The sequence below is a fragment of the Uloborus diversus genome, chromosome 9, assembly GCF_026930045.1.
Source record: "Uloborus diversus isolate 005 chromosome 9, Udiv.v.3.1, whole genome shotgun sequence".
Classification (NCBI taxonomy): Eukaryota; Metazoa; Arthropoda; class Arachnida; order Araneae; family Uloboridae; genus Uloborus; species Uloborus diversus.
Genome location: NC_072739.1, coordinates 103156468 through 103174882, shown reverse-complemented (window position 1 = coordinate 103174882; position 18415 = coordinate 103156468). Strand labels below are relative to the sequence as shown.

The following is an 18415-nucleotide window of genomic DNA, read 5'->3' as shown; positions in this document are numbered from 1 at the left end:
TCTTCACTTCAATGCTACCTGATCGTGATCTTCAGTGGCCAAGCCCGAAGCGTGTGCACGTGACGTCACCTGTTCAAGAAGAATCGACGTTAAAGTAGTCACGTCATGGGCAACGCCCACTACACGTGCCGTTCTCTATTCCAAGACTAGTTACGTCACGGATTCTAGCGTTCGTTAAGGAACAATGATATGAAAACTGCAAATATGTAAAATGTTATCTAACATGATAAAAATGATAATAGACCTTCACTTAGATTGACATACTATGTCTATCAGAAAGTTTCCTGGCGCCCCCCCCTCTTCACACAGAGTTATAAGACCAGTGCATAATACATACTTGATTTTTTTTACATATTGATAGACAGAACAGTCAAAGGGCTATGTATCATACAAATTAAAATGCAAGCAATTAATCTGTTTTTTTAGTGAAACATTAATGCCTCAAACTTTTCGAAAAATGGAAATGTTAAAAATCCAAATATTTATCTAGTAAAATGTTATCCCACTAGATAAAAAGACAAACAATTAAAACTAAATTGGTTATTCATATTGTTCAAACTAAGAACACGAATAAATAATTTGCTGATTATAAATAGAAAATGTATTTATCGAAGTTAATTACATCAAAAATAAATTTCGATCTGGACTCATCCAATGATTCTTTTCAAGAGTTTTTTGGTTTTAGTTGTACCAATTTAATGTCAGCTTTCTTATATGTTATAAACAAAGATATTATTCTTTTGCATCAAATATTTGTAAGTTTTAGGGTGAAGCCCACAAATACTCTACAACACCGAAAATCGCACAGAAGTGCATTTTTGGAGCTGAAATTTCGAAAAATCACTGCTCTAATATTACATAACTAGTGGTACCCGCACGGCTTCGCCCGTAATAGAAAAATTAAAAGGTCTTTTGGTTCGCCTGTATATTTACAAATGTATGGTGAATTTTCTCACCAATTGGCTTGTACCCATGTTACGGTTCCACGTTATGATAATTTCGTAAATTACTCGTCCATTTTATAATATTTTTGTTCTTAAAATTGGAATAGAAAAAGAACCATATCGAATTTTTGAAAAATCGCTTCGAGGTGCACACCCCCATGCTACAAACTAACTTTGTGCCAAATTTCATGAAAATCGGCCGAACGGTCTAGGCGCTATGCGCGTTACAGACATCCTACAGACATCCTCCGGACAGAGAGACTTTCAGCTTTATTATTAGTAAAGAAAATCAATGTCAAGTATTTTATTTGCTATGATACCCGCACGGCTTTGCCCGTAATAGAAAAATCAAAAGTCTTTTGGTTGGCCTGTATATTTACAAATAATGTATGGTGAATTTTCTTGCCAGTTGGCTTGTACCCATCTTACGGTTCTACGTTATGATAATTTCATATCTTGCCAATTGGCTTGTGCCCATGTTATGGTTCCACGTTATGATAATTTCGTAATTTACTCGTTCATCTTATGATATTTTTTTTTCTTAAAATTTTAATAGAAAAAGAACCACGTCGAATTTTCAAAAAATCGCTTCGAGGTGCACACCCCCATGCTACAAACTAACTTTGTGCCAAATTTCATGAAAATCGGCCGAACGGTTTAGGCGCTATGCGCGTCACAGACATCCAGACATCCTCCGGACAGAGAGACTTTCAGCTTTATTATTAGTAAAGATATGGCCTTACAAATTGCTTTTAAAACTTGAGTTTAAGAAAATATTCGTGTAAGGGTACCCATGCCGCCTTTCTTTAAAATCACAAGCAATGAGTTTTTCAAACGACACTCACAAAAAATTTAAGTGGGATAGCCCCTGAAAGTAAAACACTACTGAAATTTTTTGAACCATAGTTTTCAACAATTTTAATGGGAAAGGCTCCAGATCCTCCTATCCATAAAATCTTCAATGTTTGTCAAAAGTTGCGTTTTTGAAACTTCAATTTCGAAAACGTGCAAGAATTAATTTCAATCTATTTAAAAAATAATCAATCGGAAACAGTCTCTGAGCTCCCTCTCTTACCCTAACGTCAATAAACATGGCCTTTAATCGCGTTTTAAGGCTAAAATTGCGTTTTTAAAACTAAAAGTTTTAAATTTTGACGGGACACCTTTTTTCCTATTCGATCAATTTTTTTTTCCAATGTACCCCCTTAAAAAAAAATTTCTGGTTACGTCACTGCATGCAGGGGCAGAACTCAAGCAAATTTGGTGAGAACTAGACAAATGAGAAGTGCATTTTGTTTGATTCTAAACAGTTATATTCACAGAAATTGTATCTGTTTCAATGATACAAAGGAAACGAATGTTTTGGAGACTGAGAGACAGGAATATTTTTGTGCCATAGGACAAAATAGAGAATCATTGCAATGATTCTCTATTTTGTGTGTCTATGATACCTAAAATGAGGGGGCGCCCCTAATTTTTCTACAATCATTTCGTGTGGATGTTGTCGTGTTCGTCGAAACGAGGGGCGCCTTGCGGCGCCCCCTCATTTTGTGGCGCCTGAGGCGATTGCCCCGCTCGTCCCCCCTTTGGGACAGCCCTGATGCAGGGGACTTGGAATGCATCCCTTGCATAAGTTGAGACTTTATGATTTTGTATTATAATAGTTCTTGGTAATGAACTATCAACATATTATAAAATTTTCAATGTTTTGTTCCAAACAGAAACTTTGTATTTGGATGGTTGAGCCAACCAGACATTGCAAACAATATTGCAATAACAACTCTGCCGATTCCTAGTTTGATTGTTGTGAATACTACTTCATATCAGTACTATTTGCCCAAGCTAGAAGCGGATGAAAAAGTACCTTCACCACAAAGCATTTTAGAACTTTTAGATCAAATCAAAAACAATAGTGCAGAGGTTAGTTTAATTTTTCTTTTCTAGATATGTCTATAGTTCATAATATGTGTTTTTTCTTAAGCCTTTATCATTTACTGTTTCAAAAAGAAGAGAAATGCAGTGCAAAAGCTTGTTTTACATTTTTAAATAACTCATAATATTTTAATGCAGATGTATGTTGATACATATTAATATGTTGATATTTATTGCTGTGACCTTTGGTTAATCTTTCTCAAAAAAGAATGAGATGATAACTTACTATTATTATTTTATTCTAAAATCTATTTTTGCCTCATGCAGATTGAAACAAAATTAAATGTAAACATTGCATCACCGAATCATTAATACATTCAGACGTCATGATTGAGTCAAAGTTCTACATTCCTTAATTTTTTCTTTTACGAGAGTTTCTCTGGACTTTTTATGTTTGGCAAACGTAAAAGTTTTACATATTTGATGAGTGTAACTTTCTTTTGTACATAGCCGGAATGGTTATAAAATGTATTACGCTTGAGAATTCATTTTTCTCTTTTCTACGATATTTTTATGACACGTCATCCAGTTTGTGTTGTCGTTTCCTGTACTAGCTTGAAGCACTTATAAAAAATGCCCTTAATTACTTTTTTAAAGACAGTCGACATTGCTCTTTAAAATTTTGTATAGTTAACTCGCTAACCGGTTTTTATAAGCTTTTTCATGGTAGAAGCTAAATAAAGGATATTTTTATTCTGAACTTTTTCTCAAGCTTTTACTTTTAAACATGTATAACGTTCTAATTGGCTATGTAGCTCTGCTGCAAAGTATGAACTTTTGCTCATACACAGGGCCGAATTTCCCAATAGGCAGAGTAAGCAGTTGCCTAGAGTGGCAAATTTTGTTTAACCACACATTTTTTAAAAATTATTATTCTTGAAAGTGAAATATTAGCATTGTTTCATTTTCCATCGCAACATCCTTTTTTTTTTTTTTTTGTGTAGTAGTTAATAATGCTTACTCTTACACATCTTTAAAAAATGAAATATATTTCAAGTAAAGTTGTCATTGCGTTTGACCAGAAGTTGCAACAAAATTGGAGTTAGACTAACAATTATAGTGCCATACTAGTGTTTATTCAATTATGATTTCTTGAGTGATTGACATTTATTTTCTCTTTTAAGTTATTAATATTTAAAATTTGTAATAAAATACAAGCATGCACACTTATCATACATACATACATAACATTCAATGAGAAGGAACATTAGGCGTCATTAAAAACACAATTTTCGAAATTTTTAAAAAGAAAAAAGAATCTCAATGCTGATACATTATCTCCAAATTTGCTGAATTGTCAGTAAAATTTGCCGAGTAAGGAATTTTTTGGGAGGTCACAGTGACCTCCCATTGCAGTGCCCCTGAATGTAAAGCGTCATCATTTCTTCATAAGCTTATCAGTTTAAATTTTAAAAACACTATTTTTTGAATCAAGGACATTTTCCTTCTTTATTTTGGGCAAGTTTCAAATCTGCCCAGTGACAGCTTAGAGCAAGATTCGGCTCTGCTCATACCTACAATTGCAATCAATAGAGCATGTAGCTTGCTGTTCATTTTGATTGACAAAGTTTTTATGTTCTGTGAGGTCTTTATTTTGTACATTTAGTAATTTAATGTCATGTGATGTGCAGTTATTAACAAAGTCCCCTCTTGTGTTTCAGGCTTTCGGAGGTGAAACATTTTTCTACAGAATGTATAGAGGTTACTATGGTGCCAGAACTTCATTAATAGTAAGAAATTCTTAAATCCTATCTGTTCTCTACAAACTTAAATTACAAATTAAAACTTTACGTTTGACTTGAGCTTCTGCTTAATAATTTCAGCCCTATATTTTCATCTATTGTCAAAACTGTCAAATTGTGACAGCCAACAGTTTTTGAATACCTTAGACTTGTTCTTTGTTGTTCATTTGACTACTGTTTTAAGTATTAAAATAATTTCTCATTAGTATTGTAAAAGTCAATGCCATAATTCAGCTTTTCTTAAATTGTGTTTCACGGAACCCCAGGGTTCCACAAAGCTCTCTCAGGTGTTCCATGAGACTTGCATTTTTTTTTTGATTCCACATCTTTCAAATTTGTTACTTAAAAATCGATAAAAATGCTTTCCCAAAATTAGAAATAAATTTTCTTTTACTTTTGTATATTAATCGGAGCTTTTTTACCCATCAATGTTAGCCACTGTAGGAATAATTTTATTTGTCACCTGAAATTGTGCCTTCTTCGAAATTTTTCCAAGATCAGTCATAAAGCACCTCTTTCTCATTTTTAAACACTTCAATTTTTAAAAAAAAGCTGGAAGAAGATACTAACTAGTTTAAAGGTGACTTCAATGTTGAAAAACTTATGGAAGGACACCCCAAATTTCCTTTCCTGCATTATTACCAAATAGTGCCTAAAATTACAATTTTTGACGTAAATTTCAAATATTTTAGTTTTTATACTAGCCACTCTCCCAGTATCTATATCAGCAGTTGAAAGTACAATTTTAACATTTAACAAGTAAGAGCCAATTTAAGTCAACATAACATACAGTGACATCACTACGATTTATAAATAACTTACAAAATTGTTGTAAAAATAAGAGACTTTTAAGTTTTAAAAACTTCTATTTTGTAAATTTTAGTGAATTATTAACACTATTGTATGTAAAACGCATCAGTATTTTTTTCCTTACTAAGAAAAATTTTTAATCACATAACTCATGCATAATTTCTGAGGTTATTTATCCCTTTTTAAAAAACTCAGAATCACAAATAGGCATAGGAGGCAAGGGTGGCACTTGCCCTCTCACTTTCAGCAGTAAAGGGAGTTTCCCTCTCCACTTTTCTAAGTTCAAAACTAATAAGGGTAGAATGAAAAATGATAGTGATGATCTATTCATGTGATTAAAAAAAGAACTGACTTAATAAGTGCTTGTTTTATGCTTTTTTAGGTTATTACATAAAAATTAAAATGGAACTTTTATTTTATTGGAGGAAATCTTCTGTGGGCATCCAGTTCCACATTTTGAGTTTGTTTCTCGAATTTTTTGGAAGATCAATTCATTAATATTGATGTAAAAATTCAATTTCCCAATTTTTGAAGAAAACATTTATCTTTAAGGGTGTGTCGCCCACCAAACCAATTCTCCCCCCCCTTGCCCGCACCTCCTTTGAGCCCCCACTATTTTATGACATCAGCTGTCTTTGCAAATAAAAGTGTTTTGGTGTTTTATAATAATAAATAATGATTAGCAGTTAGCAATAATTACCATGGTTTATAATAAAGTCTATTTAATTATCAATTTAATGACAAATAGTTAATGTGATAGTCTCTTTAAGATAAAAACCTGGGCTCTCTCTCCAACAGAACTTTAGCTACGCCACTGCACTATTGACAAAAAAACTAAGGGTTCCACAAAAAAAATGAGCATTTAAAAAGGTTCCTCTGATCAAAGAAATAAAAAAAATGTTGCCATAATTTCATAACTTCTTGATGAATTTTGTTATAATGTCAACTTTTATGTGTAGAGTGTTTAAGTAAACTGATATATTTTGGGTTAAGTTTTTGAATGTGAAAATGTATGAATTTCAAATAATAAATAATAAAAATGATTTTTGTTCCCTCATTCACTTTATAAAACTACTTTAGCATTCTGAAGTTCTTAAAAAACTGTCCAAAGAGTAAAGGCATGTTCCTAAGTTTCATTGAAGGGTTCTTTAAAATTAAGCTAAGTCATAATCAGATAACTGGGCAGTCATATAATTGAAATTTTCAATTCTGATTTTAACATTACTTTGGAAATTTCATATAGGCTGCAAAGTAACTTAAGCTTATTTTCCTTCAGGGTTTGTACACTCCTTCAAAACTCCTCCAATACTCCTTCATTTAGGAAATTTTTTTGAAGAGCCCTTTAAACTCCTTCATTTTGGTTTGAACTCCTTCAAAACTCCTTCTTTCTTAGTTCAAGACGTAATCTTCCTCTGTGACAGTAGCTTGAAATACTTCGGTTGACAACTAAACTTTGTCACGAGGGTGAAGGTATAAGGGCAATTTTAATGTAGTAATTCCGTATATTTATTTTTTCATAAAGATGTTATTTACAAATTGATCATAGAAGTTATAAAAATTTAAGGTTAAAATGTTTTAGATGACTAAGACATTTCATAAATGAAGTAAACCATGCTTAAATGGTGTTTGGCTATTTTTTCAAGTTTTATGATTATTGCTTTTCCCTCCACCCCACTCTCAGCTGCAAAAGTCAGTTTGTCTAATTGTTATTTAAACATTTAAAAATAGATAAGCAGATGTACTATATTAAGTGATTGTGTTTAAAAAACACGTTTAGCAAATCAATGTTATGATATGAGTCATTCACGAGTGATGTTATGCCTTGAGGGGGAGACGTGTTTATGAAAATGTGACAAGGAGAAGAGAGTGACAAAAAGTAACATCACACAGTTATTATAACAATATGTTTTTAAAAAATATGACATGTGATAAGAGGAGGAGTTAGATAAAGTGTGACATTATTTAAGGACACACACACACACAGCCCATTAGTACTCCTTCAAAATCTCATTTTACTCCTTCAAAACTCCTCCAAAACTCCTTCAATTTATTTCTGAAATTGAGTACGAATCCTGTATGCAAGCAAAAGAACTCATACATATTCTTCAAAATATAATTTTTCTGCATTCTGCACAAAAGTCAGCTTTTTTCTTTTTCTTTTCTTTTCTTTCTTTTTTTTTTTATTTCAACCACATTTTAAGTTTCATTACTAAGTAAAGAAATTAAATTCTTTTTATGTTCATTAAAGTTTTAGCTTAAAAATAAATTGTTTTTATGAAACATAAAACTAACACATATAATAACATTTAATCATTAAATCAATTTAAATCATTTTAAAGACCAGTATTAAAAATAAATGAAAGGTTTGCAGTTTCTAATAAGTTATCTGTTAATTAAAATTCTTTTTAAAAACATTTGTTTTCTTAGAGTTGAAACTTTTTCAAACTAAAACCATTTTCCCTTGAAGAGCTGAATTCTGCTATTTTCAATCCAACTTGTTTATTCCACAAAAAACTTTAAGCTTTTTTTTTGTATTTTAGCAATCATATTTATGTATTTGCTAAATTCTAAAAAATTATTTAAAGGGCATGTGGAAAGGAAATCCTGTTTTGACAACTGTATTACTTGGATTACCTCTTGGTCTCTTCAGTATTATTTGCTATACGAGCTGCTGCTCTGATATTTTGGAAGCTACAGATGAGGAGGAGGAATCTGAATACGGTAATGTTGCAGCCTTTAGAATTTCCTTAAATAACTACTTTTCAGCTTGTAATAAATGTATGTACGAGAAAGTTTAGGCAACAATGCATGAAATCAGCTCCAGGCAAAGATATTGCTAGAGTTTTTATGAATAAAATACTCCTTGCAATTTTTTTAATGAGAAAACTATTGTGGAGAAATGAAAAGAGGGAAATAGTTAAAACCATAATAATAGTGATAATTTCTATAAAAACACTTAATGTTTTGGAATGAATTAGAGAACGGCAAGCGAGGAAGACTGCTGTGAGATGGCAAAGCACAGTATCTGCCAATTTTTGGAAAAATTGTTTGTAAATTTACAAAATTCAATATGATTTGGATCATTTGTAGTTGAAGTATGTCTTATATATTTGCTTTCAATGTTATATGGTGTAACAAATCATCAATTTCTGTTTGGGTTTTAAGTGGGTAACAATAAATGCCTTGCAGAGAAGTTGTAAAATAGTATGCGTAAAGATCTGCAATATCATATAGTGGTGGTTTTACAAGTTTGTGAGCCAGTCTCAATACATTTTTGAGGCCGACTTTGTCTATTAAGGAACTAAGTAAAACATTTGTTATCTGCAATTTTGTGATTCCTACAAGGCACCAATAGTCATGGGACCCTTCACAATGCGACATGGTATATCCGCCACTGTTATGATGAAAATTACCAGTGCGCCGACTCCATAGGGCTTGAGGGGGTCCGAGCCCCTCAATAGTTTGTTTTGGGAGACAGAGCCCCCTCAATAATTTAAGAACATTATTTGTCAAATTATGGTTTCTAAAATCATAAAATTGTGTTGGTATTTTTTACTTTCCTTGTTTGAAGAGTTACATTGTAAAATACATTCAGTAATGAATTAAAACAAATAACTATTGCGGTAGTAAGCAGGTTAATTGAAAACGAGTGGTGTGAATAATGATAGTGTTACGGTGCTGAGAGCACTCATAGAATTTGTCCCAGTGCGCGAACCTTCGAGTGAAGTATGTCGCCTCCGTCGCCCTCATCTAAGTGTTGCTGATCTGAAAAAAATATATCAGGGTTTGATTTGTATATTAAATGGAAGGCATGATAGTTTTCTTCAGTTATTAGAGTTAATAACATAATCTGTATTAACTTTTTAAACTCTATTAAAGCATTAATTTTGAGACATTGTTTTTATTTAATGAACTCTGAGCCTTATTCAAAGCAAGCTTAAATTAGTTATTTCACTTATAGTAATCAAAGTGCAACAGCAATCTTTTATGCTTTTAATGATAGTTTAGATTTATTTAAATATCATTTCAATCTTTTCAGAGCTATATATTCACTGCTCTGTAATAGACTAAAAGCATAATTATTACTGTAAATTAAATTAGCGTTTTGCGAAAATACCATGCGTGTTTTTTCTTTTTTTTTTTTTTTTTCAAAGCCAAAAAATGTGTTGGCTTGTTGAGTTTCTCAGAGTGTTGATTTACCGAGAGTCGAGTTTTTGGGGTTCTAATGTTAATCATATGACCCTAAAATGCTTTAAAAAATTTAAAACTCGCTATTTTTTATCTCAAATTTAGAAAATTTCCCCTGGCAAGGCCTCCATTATGGCACCCTCCCCCCAATAGTTGTTATAAATCGGTGCCACTAGGAGTTCCTTTCCATGCAAGTCAAGTGCTCTACCTTGTATAGTGCCGTAGCCTAGCTATGGCACTTCACAGCTCCCCACAAAATGGAATTGTAAAATTGTCTCTCTCTTAAGGCAAGTGACATGATCTAATTGAAGCAGAAAATTTGTGTACCAATTTTTAGATTGTTTTACTTTGAAAACACCATGTCACATATTGTTTGTTTGTATAAATTATACACACCAGAAAATATTTAAGTGGGCATTTTCAAGGCCCAAAAATTTGAATTTTTTTCGGGGGAGGAGGGGGCTCCGTGCTTTAACATACTCCCTAGACCCCGCTGACATCCACCCCCCCCCCAATAATTTTTCCAAATCACCTTCCCTGAAAATCACTAAACTCAGAAATGAATAAATGCTACAATCATTGACTTAGGTTGTTATTTGAAATGTGTTAATTTTTTCCTCCAAAACCGAGACACTAAAAGGCGAAAGGTGTTTTCATGAAAGAAGATACATGACTAACTAGGATAGGAAGTGTGCAATCATTTTCCTGGAAACTTAAACTTATAATGTTCAAATGTTTTGTAGTAATGGTGAGAAAAGCTAAACCTCATAGCCGTTCTTCAATCATGAGTAGCAAGCAGGGCTGTGGAGTCGGAGTCAAAGTGTCTAAGTCGGACTGATTTTGGGGTAGAGAAGTCGGAGTCGTTCAAAAACATGCAGACTCCAACTCTGGGTTTTTTTATTTCTTTAATTTTCACTGACTCTCCTTTCATTTTTAAAAAATCTGACTCCCTATTAATTTGATTACATGCCACTAAAAAGAAAATGCTTGTCATTGTGGCAACCAGCTGGCTTTTGATTGTTTATCGAGCTTTCTGTAACAGCTACCTACGACGTCTCCTAGTTTTCTTATTTTTTAACTTTATATAAGTGATAGCAACTCTCAGCAAACAGTTTTGTTGCTTAACATTTCCTAAGTAATCATTTTCAAATAAAAATAATAATATATTTTTCATCTCAATCTCAGTTATAAAATAGTAAAAGGAATGTATAAATCGCTTGAGCAGTACAAAATAATATATTTTTTATCTCAATCTTAGTTTTAAAATAATAAAAGGAATGTATGAATCGCTTGAGCAATAGGGTGTATCGAAGAAAACTTTTTTTTGAAATTCAATTTGTCAAGTTGATAAAAAGTTGCCTCTACCGACCCACATACTACATAAACATTTTTATCCCAATCAAAAAAAAAATTAGGTGTCCTGCACAAGGCCTAAACTTTAAATAAAATTATTTTCAAAAAATCAATTTTTCTAGAAAATTTTTTTCAATAGCAGAAAAAATGTTAAAATTTTTTCAAGTTGAAAAATGTGCACAGTACAGTCAGAGAAAAAATTTAGAGGAAAAAAACTATCATCAACAATATATAAGTCTCCTGCATTTCTTCTAAACTTCCGTGATTTTCACAAAAAAAAAAAGCATTTTACAAAGCCATGTGGCTTGGTTCCAAACAGGGTCTCCGATCTCGAATCCTGCGGGATCCCGCATGATATTTTGCGGAATTAAGAGCAAAATCTCGCAAGATTTCCAGTCCCACAAAGATTTTCTATGCAAACGTTTTGCAGCTTTTGCCACTCATAAAACAAACATTTTCACAAGCATCGTTTGAAGTTTGAATCGCCTTCCTCATACTTCTTCAAGTACAGCAAGAAAAACTTTGTGTCTGATATGATGAACGATGAAAATAAATTTGTATTCTCATTCAAGGTTTCAGTTTCATGCAGCAATTTAGAAAATTTGTAAAAATTATAAACGTTTTCAAAAACCGTCACTAAATTTTAAAACCCAGAAATTTGCACTTTACAAAAAATTGCAGTATAGATTGCAAAACTCGTGGGAGTAGCCAGAATACAATGTTGGAACGCTACAGTAAGTTTAAGGAAAACACTCAAAACATTTAACTTACAAAAAGTGCACAATAGTTTTCTCTGAAGAAGAAAACAATGAAAAACCTATCACTGTTTATGCTTTCTAACCTGTAGAAAGTGCTTGCCGATATCTTTGACACCATGAAGCTGATATTATAAATGAGGGTGGAACCTTGAAAAAATTATTTTGGATGAATTAGCTGACTAATTGACAATATTCGGCAAAGAGGCAACAGAAACTTGGATGAAACACAGGATGACTCACAGTAGGTTAAGAACCGCAAATTATTGAATGTATCTTTTAAGTGATAGGTAAAATTAGGGAAGTCATATAAAAGCTTTTACTGAGACTGTGACTTGGTGAAACCAATCAGCGTTCACTCCCTGCTATAATGAATCAAATACACTGATACAATGACCAACGTTAATGTAGTTAAATTGGACACAGCAGTACACAAATCAAAGACACTATTTGTTCGAAATTTCAGTTCTTGAGCAAAAGCCAAGCATGACTCCCATAAGAAAAGAAAAATATTAGAAAAATTAATAGAAGGTCATGAGGTTTCTGGAGATCGTTTGCTAAATGTCCACATTACTTAAACTCTGTAAAACTAACTGCTGTGGAGCCATAGCCTGCATTTTCATCAATCGTATTACTTTTGGGCACAAATCCCTTCCTATCCCATACAAAGCGAAGGGTACACTTTTGTACACCAAACGATAGTTGCTTATTATGTGACTTTGCAGTACTCTACAAATGGTGTACTGAAAATACACATAATATTCTATGTATGTTTTGGTGTTTAGTTTTTTATTCTTTTAATAACTTACTTTTTACACACTACTTGTTTTACTTTAACATTATTCTTTTAATAACATACTTCCATTAAGTAAAATGAAAACGATGTTTGCAAGGTTATTTTATAATCCTTATTTTTTTTTAACTTCACAAAATTAAACGTACAATATAATCTGAAAATAAATTCAAATAATTTTTATCTTTTAAACATAAAGAAATGTATCAAAAATTCTTTGTTAGCAAAGAAATTTTTCAACCATCATTTGTAAAAAAAAAAATAAATAAATAAAATAAAATTCAAAAGCTAATATATTTATATTGAAAATCTAAATTGAACTTTTAAAAAATCCATATTTTTAAGTGTTATGCGTGAACCTAAATGCCTCATCAGAGCAAAACCTTTTATTTGACCATAATTCCCAACTTTATTCCTCACAATTTTAAACTTGAAATTTTTTTTACATTTTTTTCTGTTATTCAAAAAAAAAAAAAATTTTTAAGAAAAAAATGACTTTTTGAAGAAAATTATAAACTTTAAGCCTCATGCGGGACACCAAAAATACTTTTTGATTTGGATGAAATTTTTTATGTAAGATGTGAGTTTTTTTCGATACACCCTATTGAGCAAGTTGGGAAACTTTCTGAGAGGGCTTGGTAAATTCAAATAAGTGTTGGCTAGGCCTGAAAGTGCAAATACAAAAGATCCAATAAAATATAAATGTTTTTTTTTTTTGATCTAAAGACTTTAGCTAAGAAAGCTTGGTTATCACTAAAAAGTTCAAAATAAAATCAGTGCATGATTTCTTGGTTACAACACTCAATAATTGTAGTTAATCCTAAAATCTTCTTGTTAAGGTTAATTCTAAAACTGTCAATGTTTTTGGCTTAAAAACATTTTTAAAACAGATTAATAAACATTTGTTTTGTTGTAACTTAAAAAATTTTCTTCAAAAAAATTTGAAGAAAACTTCTGTTTTTCTTGACAGAAAGGTTTGTTCAGTCTTATTAAATCATGACATAAAAGGAGACTAGTTTTTACCCCATGCCCTCTTTTTCGAGAGGAGGGATTTGAAGCTAAGTATATAGGGAAGTAGCTCATTGTCCCATATGTAATTTTTTTTACGCCAAATCAAATAAAACTACAACCTAATACATATGTTAAACATGCTAAACGTATTTTTATTACGCTGAGTCAAATAGGATAGGAATTGAGTTCCAAAGATGCTTATTTTAACAGTTAGAAATGATTTTATGCACAAAAATGGCAGAGGTTTCCAGCATCTTTAGAGCACTTTATTTTTTTCCACGGGCATTTAATAGATGAAAGCCACTGAACAGTTTACTTACCCATCCTTTAAAGTCAAATTTATATGTTATCTTCCCTTAGTATGATGTGTCGAGAGGGAGTAAAAATGAGCAACAAGAGAAAAAAACATGAATTGAAATATTCATATACTAGCAGAGTTGTTTCTCTGAAGATAGCAACTTCAGTTGAGATACATTTTAATGCCGCAAACAGTAAAAATAGGTGAATTCTTTCTCTCACAAAACATGTTGAAACAAGAAATATTGCTGTGAAGCAAGCCAAAGATGATGCTGATATTCTCATTGTTGAAACAAACGCTCACTATCACACAACTTAACAATCATGCTAACAATTATTGTGAGTGAGGATATTGATCTCCTAGTAATTCTTAATTATAGAACTCCCCCAACAAGGAGATATTACAAGGAATATTAAGAAGTCCATTTCATTGCTTCATGCCTTTTCTGGCTGCGATAGAACATCTGCTATGTTCTAGACAGTAAAATCAGCAGTCATGAATTTGCTTGGAAAATGTCCGGACTTGCAAAGTGCTATGCAAGTATTTTATGAAAACTATGTTTCTGAAATGCAGAAAAAGGCATAAAATGCTTTCTAGGATTTTATGATGCACCTAACAATGAGATTTCCTTGGGAAACTGATGGTATCTTCGTTTTATTACTAAATCGGTTACTAAAAGTATGGAGGTAAATTTAAGTTTACTACCCTGTGCTTCAAGTGCAGCCCAGCATATTCATTTTGTGCTTGTTGTTAGGTACAGACATGGCTTGGCAATAACATGAACCCTAAGGAATGGGGTTGGAATATAAAAGACAATATGCTAAATCCAGTAAGAACAACCCAATGTCCTGCTCCCACTCTAGATTCAATTTTAAAAAATTATTTTCTGTACATGCAGAAAAACTTGGTGCAATGCATGTGGATGTTGAAAGGTAGGGCTTCATTGCTCTCAAGCCTGTAGGCACTGCCTGGACAATCGTTCCTTGTTCTCTGAAAAAATCATATAAGTGGGACAACAAAATGAAAAGACAGGTCTGCAAGATGTTGAACATTCTTTCTATGAGTAGCAACAAATATAAACATTTAAGAATTACAAATCATTACACCGCAAAATTAATTTTGAATTGGCTGTTTAATAGTCATGATTGATTTTTTCGTAGTGTACGATTTTAATACTATTCTTATTCTCAATAATACTTCACACTTACCATGGAGTAGGGTGTTCATAATCTCTTTCAAAAATTGATAGTTCGAAGCAAAAATGTCTTAAAATGTTTGAAATAAGTATTAGGTAATGGTTTTATTTGATTTAGCGTAAAACAATACGCATAAAACAATGCACCACTTGCCTATATATACTTCATTTCAAATCTCCCCTTTCCCAAAAGAAAAAAAGAAGGATGCTTGCAAACAAAAAATTGTCTCTTTTAAGCTATTACTTAAGAAGACAGAACAAACCTTTGTGTGAAGAAAAATCAAAGTACTTAATTTTTTTGAAGAAAAATTCTTAAGTTACAACAAAACAAGTGTTTCCTAATCTGCTTAAAAAATTGGTTTTTAAGTCAAAAACTCTTTAAATATTTGAAATGATTTGGTTATTGGTTTTATTAAGCTCAGTGTAAAAAAAAAATATGTTAGAAATAATACCCACTAGGTAGTAATGTTGAAATTTCCCCATTTCTCCCCCCCCCCCCCCAAAAAAAGGGGGAGAAGCATACAGCAAAATTCGAGGACTTTTGAGATGTTGTTGGAAAAGATAACAAAGCTTTCTGTGAAGAAAATCCTTGGTTTTTTTTCCCCCAAGTAAAATGCTAATTTTCCTGGACTATAAAGTACAAATTAGCAAAACAGCTGGTTCATTCTTTTCACGAAGTCCCGTGGTACTGATAATACTTCGTTGTGACACTGTTGAAATAAAAAACCTAATTTGATGACCATTTTCATATTTTTAGCAGCTATATAAACGATTCAGTGCATTTTGTCCAATTTATGAATTAGCAGGATGCTAATATTTACCTTTTTTGGCTAAATCTGTTTTAGTGCTAATCTGAGTGTTTTCTGGCCACTCTGGCTTGCCTAAGCTTAACTGCTTCATATCCAGCTGCTTTTCTTCGAATCATTTTATCAAAAGTTTCATATGCCTGCTATTTTTTCGTTTGTTGTAAGGAATTAATATTGTGAATGCTGCTATTAACCTCGAATTTTAAAGATTGGTCAATTATACATAAATTCTCTCCCCCCCCCCCTTTTTTTTTTTTTTTTTTTTTTTTTGAGGGATGGAGAATGAATGCAGAAAACTGCTTATTGATCCAAATTTCAAATTTCTACCTTAATGTTAACCATTAATTTTTATTATGCCTTTTCATGTATCAGTTAATTTATTTAATCGAACATTTTTTTTATTTCAGATGAAAGACATCAGAAAAAAGAATAAGTTTTTCTGTGATACATTTTATGCAGTTTATTAGAAAATATTTATATGATGCTGATATTTATTTTAATTTGAAACTATGAACTTGTACAATGCATCTGACTGCTATGAACACTAAATACCAATAATTTGGTAATAATGAAAACTTTATAAAGAGACGTTAGAGTAAGTGCAACTTACTTTTTTACCTGTTTGCATATATATTTAATATTAATGTTATTATTGTTGCTTTGTAATGCATTATTTCCAAATCAAGGACTTTGAAGGAATAATGGTCTAAAAGTGAATTTTAATCATGTTGAATGATTTAATGTATACAACATTTATATCTTGCATCAATTTAATAGGTTTTAGCTAATTTTAAATTATTTCAAATTCATAATAATCATAAACAAATAACATATTTCATAAAGCTATTTGCAGCAATACCTTCAATGTTCTCAAACTGAAATATTCCTGCACCATTTGTACAACTTTGTTGTTTTATTTTTATAAGTCTTGCAAAAGTTCAAAGAGAAATGCATTTTTCTTAAATTGCTCACCAAGTTGGAATTATTTTAATGTAAGTTTTTTGAACATTTCAATTCATGTAAAATTTTTTGCTAAGATATATTTTGAAGTGATAATTTTTATGCCAATGAACTTGGTGAAATTTGTTCATACATAAATTGGTTGTCATTCTTGTTAACCCTCTTAATCAAGATATTTTTCTGGTGGAAGAAGACCCATTCAAGTTTAAGCAATCAAGTTCAAAATTTGGGATGTAAAATCAATAGTGTTTTGTTAAAATATGGTGGGTTTACCGTCAATGCTTGTTGATTTTGCTTCTGGGGCAAAAAAATGTCCTCATTAAAAATATGCAGACACATGCAACAAAAATGCTATAATTCACAGGAATTCAGCAATGATTTACTATTAGCATAATTCTGTGTTCCTGAAATCCATCTTATATAAATATTTTTCTTCTAAGTTTTATATACTTGTGCGAGAAAGTAGACTTCACTGGGAAAAAGTGATTTTTTTTTTTTTTTTGCAGATTTAGCCGTGAGAGGAGATTTGACCCAAAGGCAGATTTTGGTTTTGGAGGGGGCCATTATGGCAATGAGGAGGAGGGGGGGGGGGCAAAGCTCAATAGTTGTTCACCAATAGGAGGTCTGCTGTGATTGTGTCAAAATGTAAGCCCCTAAAATCTGGTTTAGGCTTGATTTGATTGCTTAAAGGGAATCATGACCCAACCCTGGGTCATCCCCTGTGTAGATTGTCCAATATATTAAGTTTTTTTAAAATAAGGTTTTGGAAATTTCTTTTTATGAATTGGTGGTAATAACGTCCTTCTATAATTACATATCCGAAAGGAAAACCCTCAGAAAATGCTGTGTTTGTTCACTGACTTTTCTTGTTCATTTACTAAATTCATGCACTTTATTTCAACCCCCCCCCCCCCAAAAAAAAAAAAAAAAAAATGAGGCAGTAAGATGCAAAGGGATGTAAGTGGACATTTTCAAGTTTTATGTAAAACAAGCTTAAAGGTAACATCTTAGGTATGCTTTCATTAATTTTTTTTCTCTAAATCATGCTGTACAGGAGCACCTATCAAGGCTACTGGTACTATCTCTTGACCCAAGACAGATGAGAGTTTCGCCTACTATTTGTACTGTTTATCTCCAATTTTTTAATTTTGCCACTTACTTCCCTTTGCTTCTCACTGCCTTATATGTGTATATATATGTGTACATATATATATATATATATATATTCAACTTGAGGTGAAGCAGTAAAAGTTCTTTTATAATTGTATCAGGGGTCGAAGTGGTCCTATATATCCTATATTTCCTATATTTTCAAAAAAAGCATGAAAATCGTCCTATATTTCCTATATTTTTGGAAAATGTCCTATATTTCCTATATTCCTGTTTTTTATCCAATTTATTTCTTTAAAACAACAGTAAATAAACTATCTGACTTCGGATTTTTCGTCGAAAGTACGTGTGCAAACGAATTTCAAATTAAAAAAAACGCAACTCACTAAATCCTGCAACAGGCATCTTCTCTCATTGGCTACAGCAATATGACGTCACTGTAGTGGGTGGGGTTTCGAGAACGAATTCTGAAGTTGGTTTTAGAATTTTGCGTTTGGCAACAGCAGTTTGTTTTGTTT

At 31.9% G+C, this 18415-nt stretch overlaps 1 protein-coding gene across 1 annotated transcript in view; it reads left to right on the top strand.

Moving 5' to 3' along the window:
• Nucleotides 1-16467, top strand: part of LOC129229314 (protein disulfide-isomerase TMX3-like) — a 49804-nt gene extending 33337 nt beyond the window's left edge. The window contains exons 10-13 of the mRNA XM_054863600.1: nucleotides 2666-2864; nucleotides 4538-4606; nucleotides 8014-8149; nucleotides 16235-16467. Of these exons, the coding sequence (XP_054719575.1) occupies nucleotides 2666-2864; nucleotides 4538-4606; nucleotides 8014-8149; nucleotides 16235-16260 (430 nt within the window). The 3' untranslated portion in view covers nucleotides 16261-16467. The remainder of the gene's footprint in view (nucleotides 1-2665; nucleotides 2865-4537; nucleotides 4607-8013; nucleotides 8150-16234) is intronic.
• Nucleotides 16468-18415: the final 1948 nt, after the last annotated feature.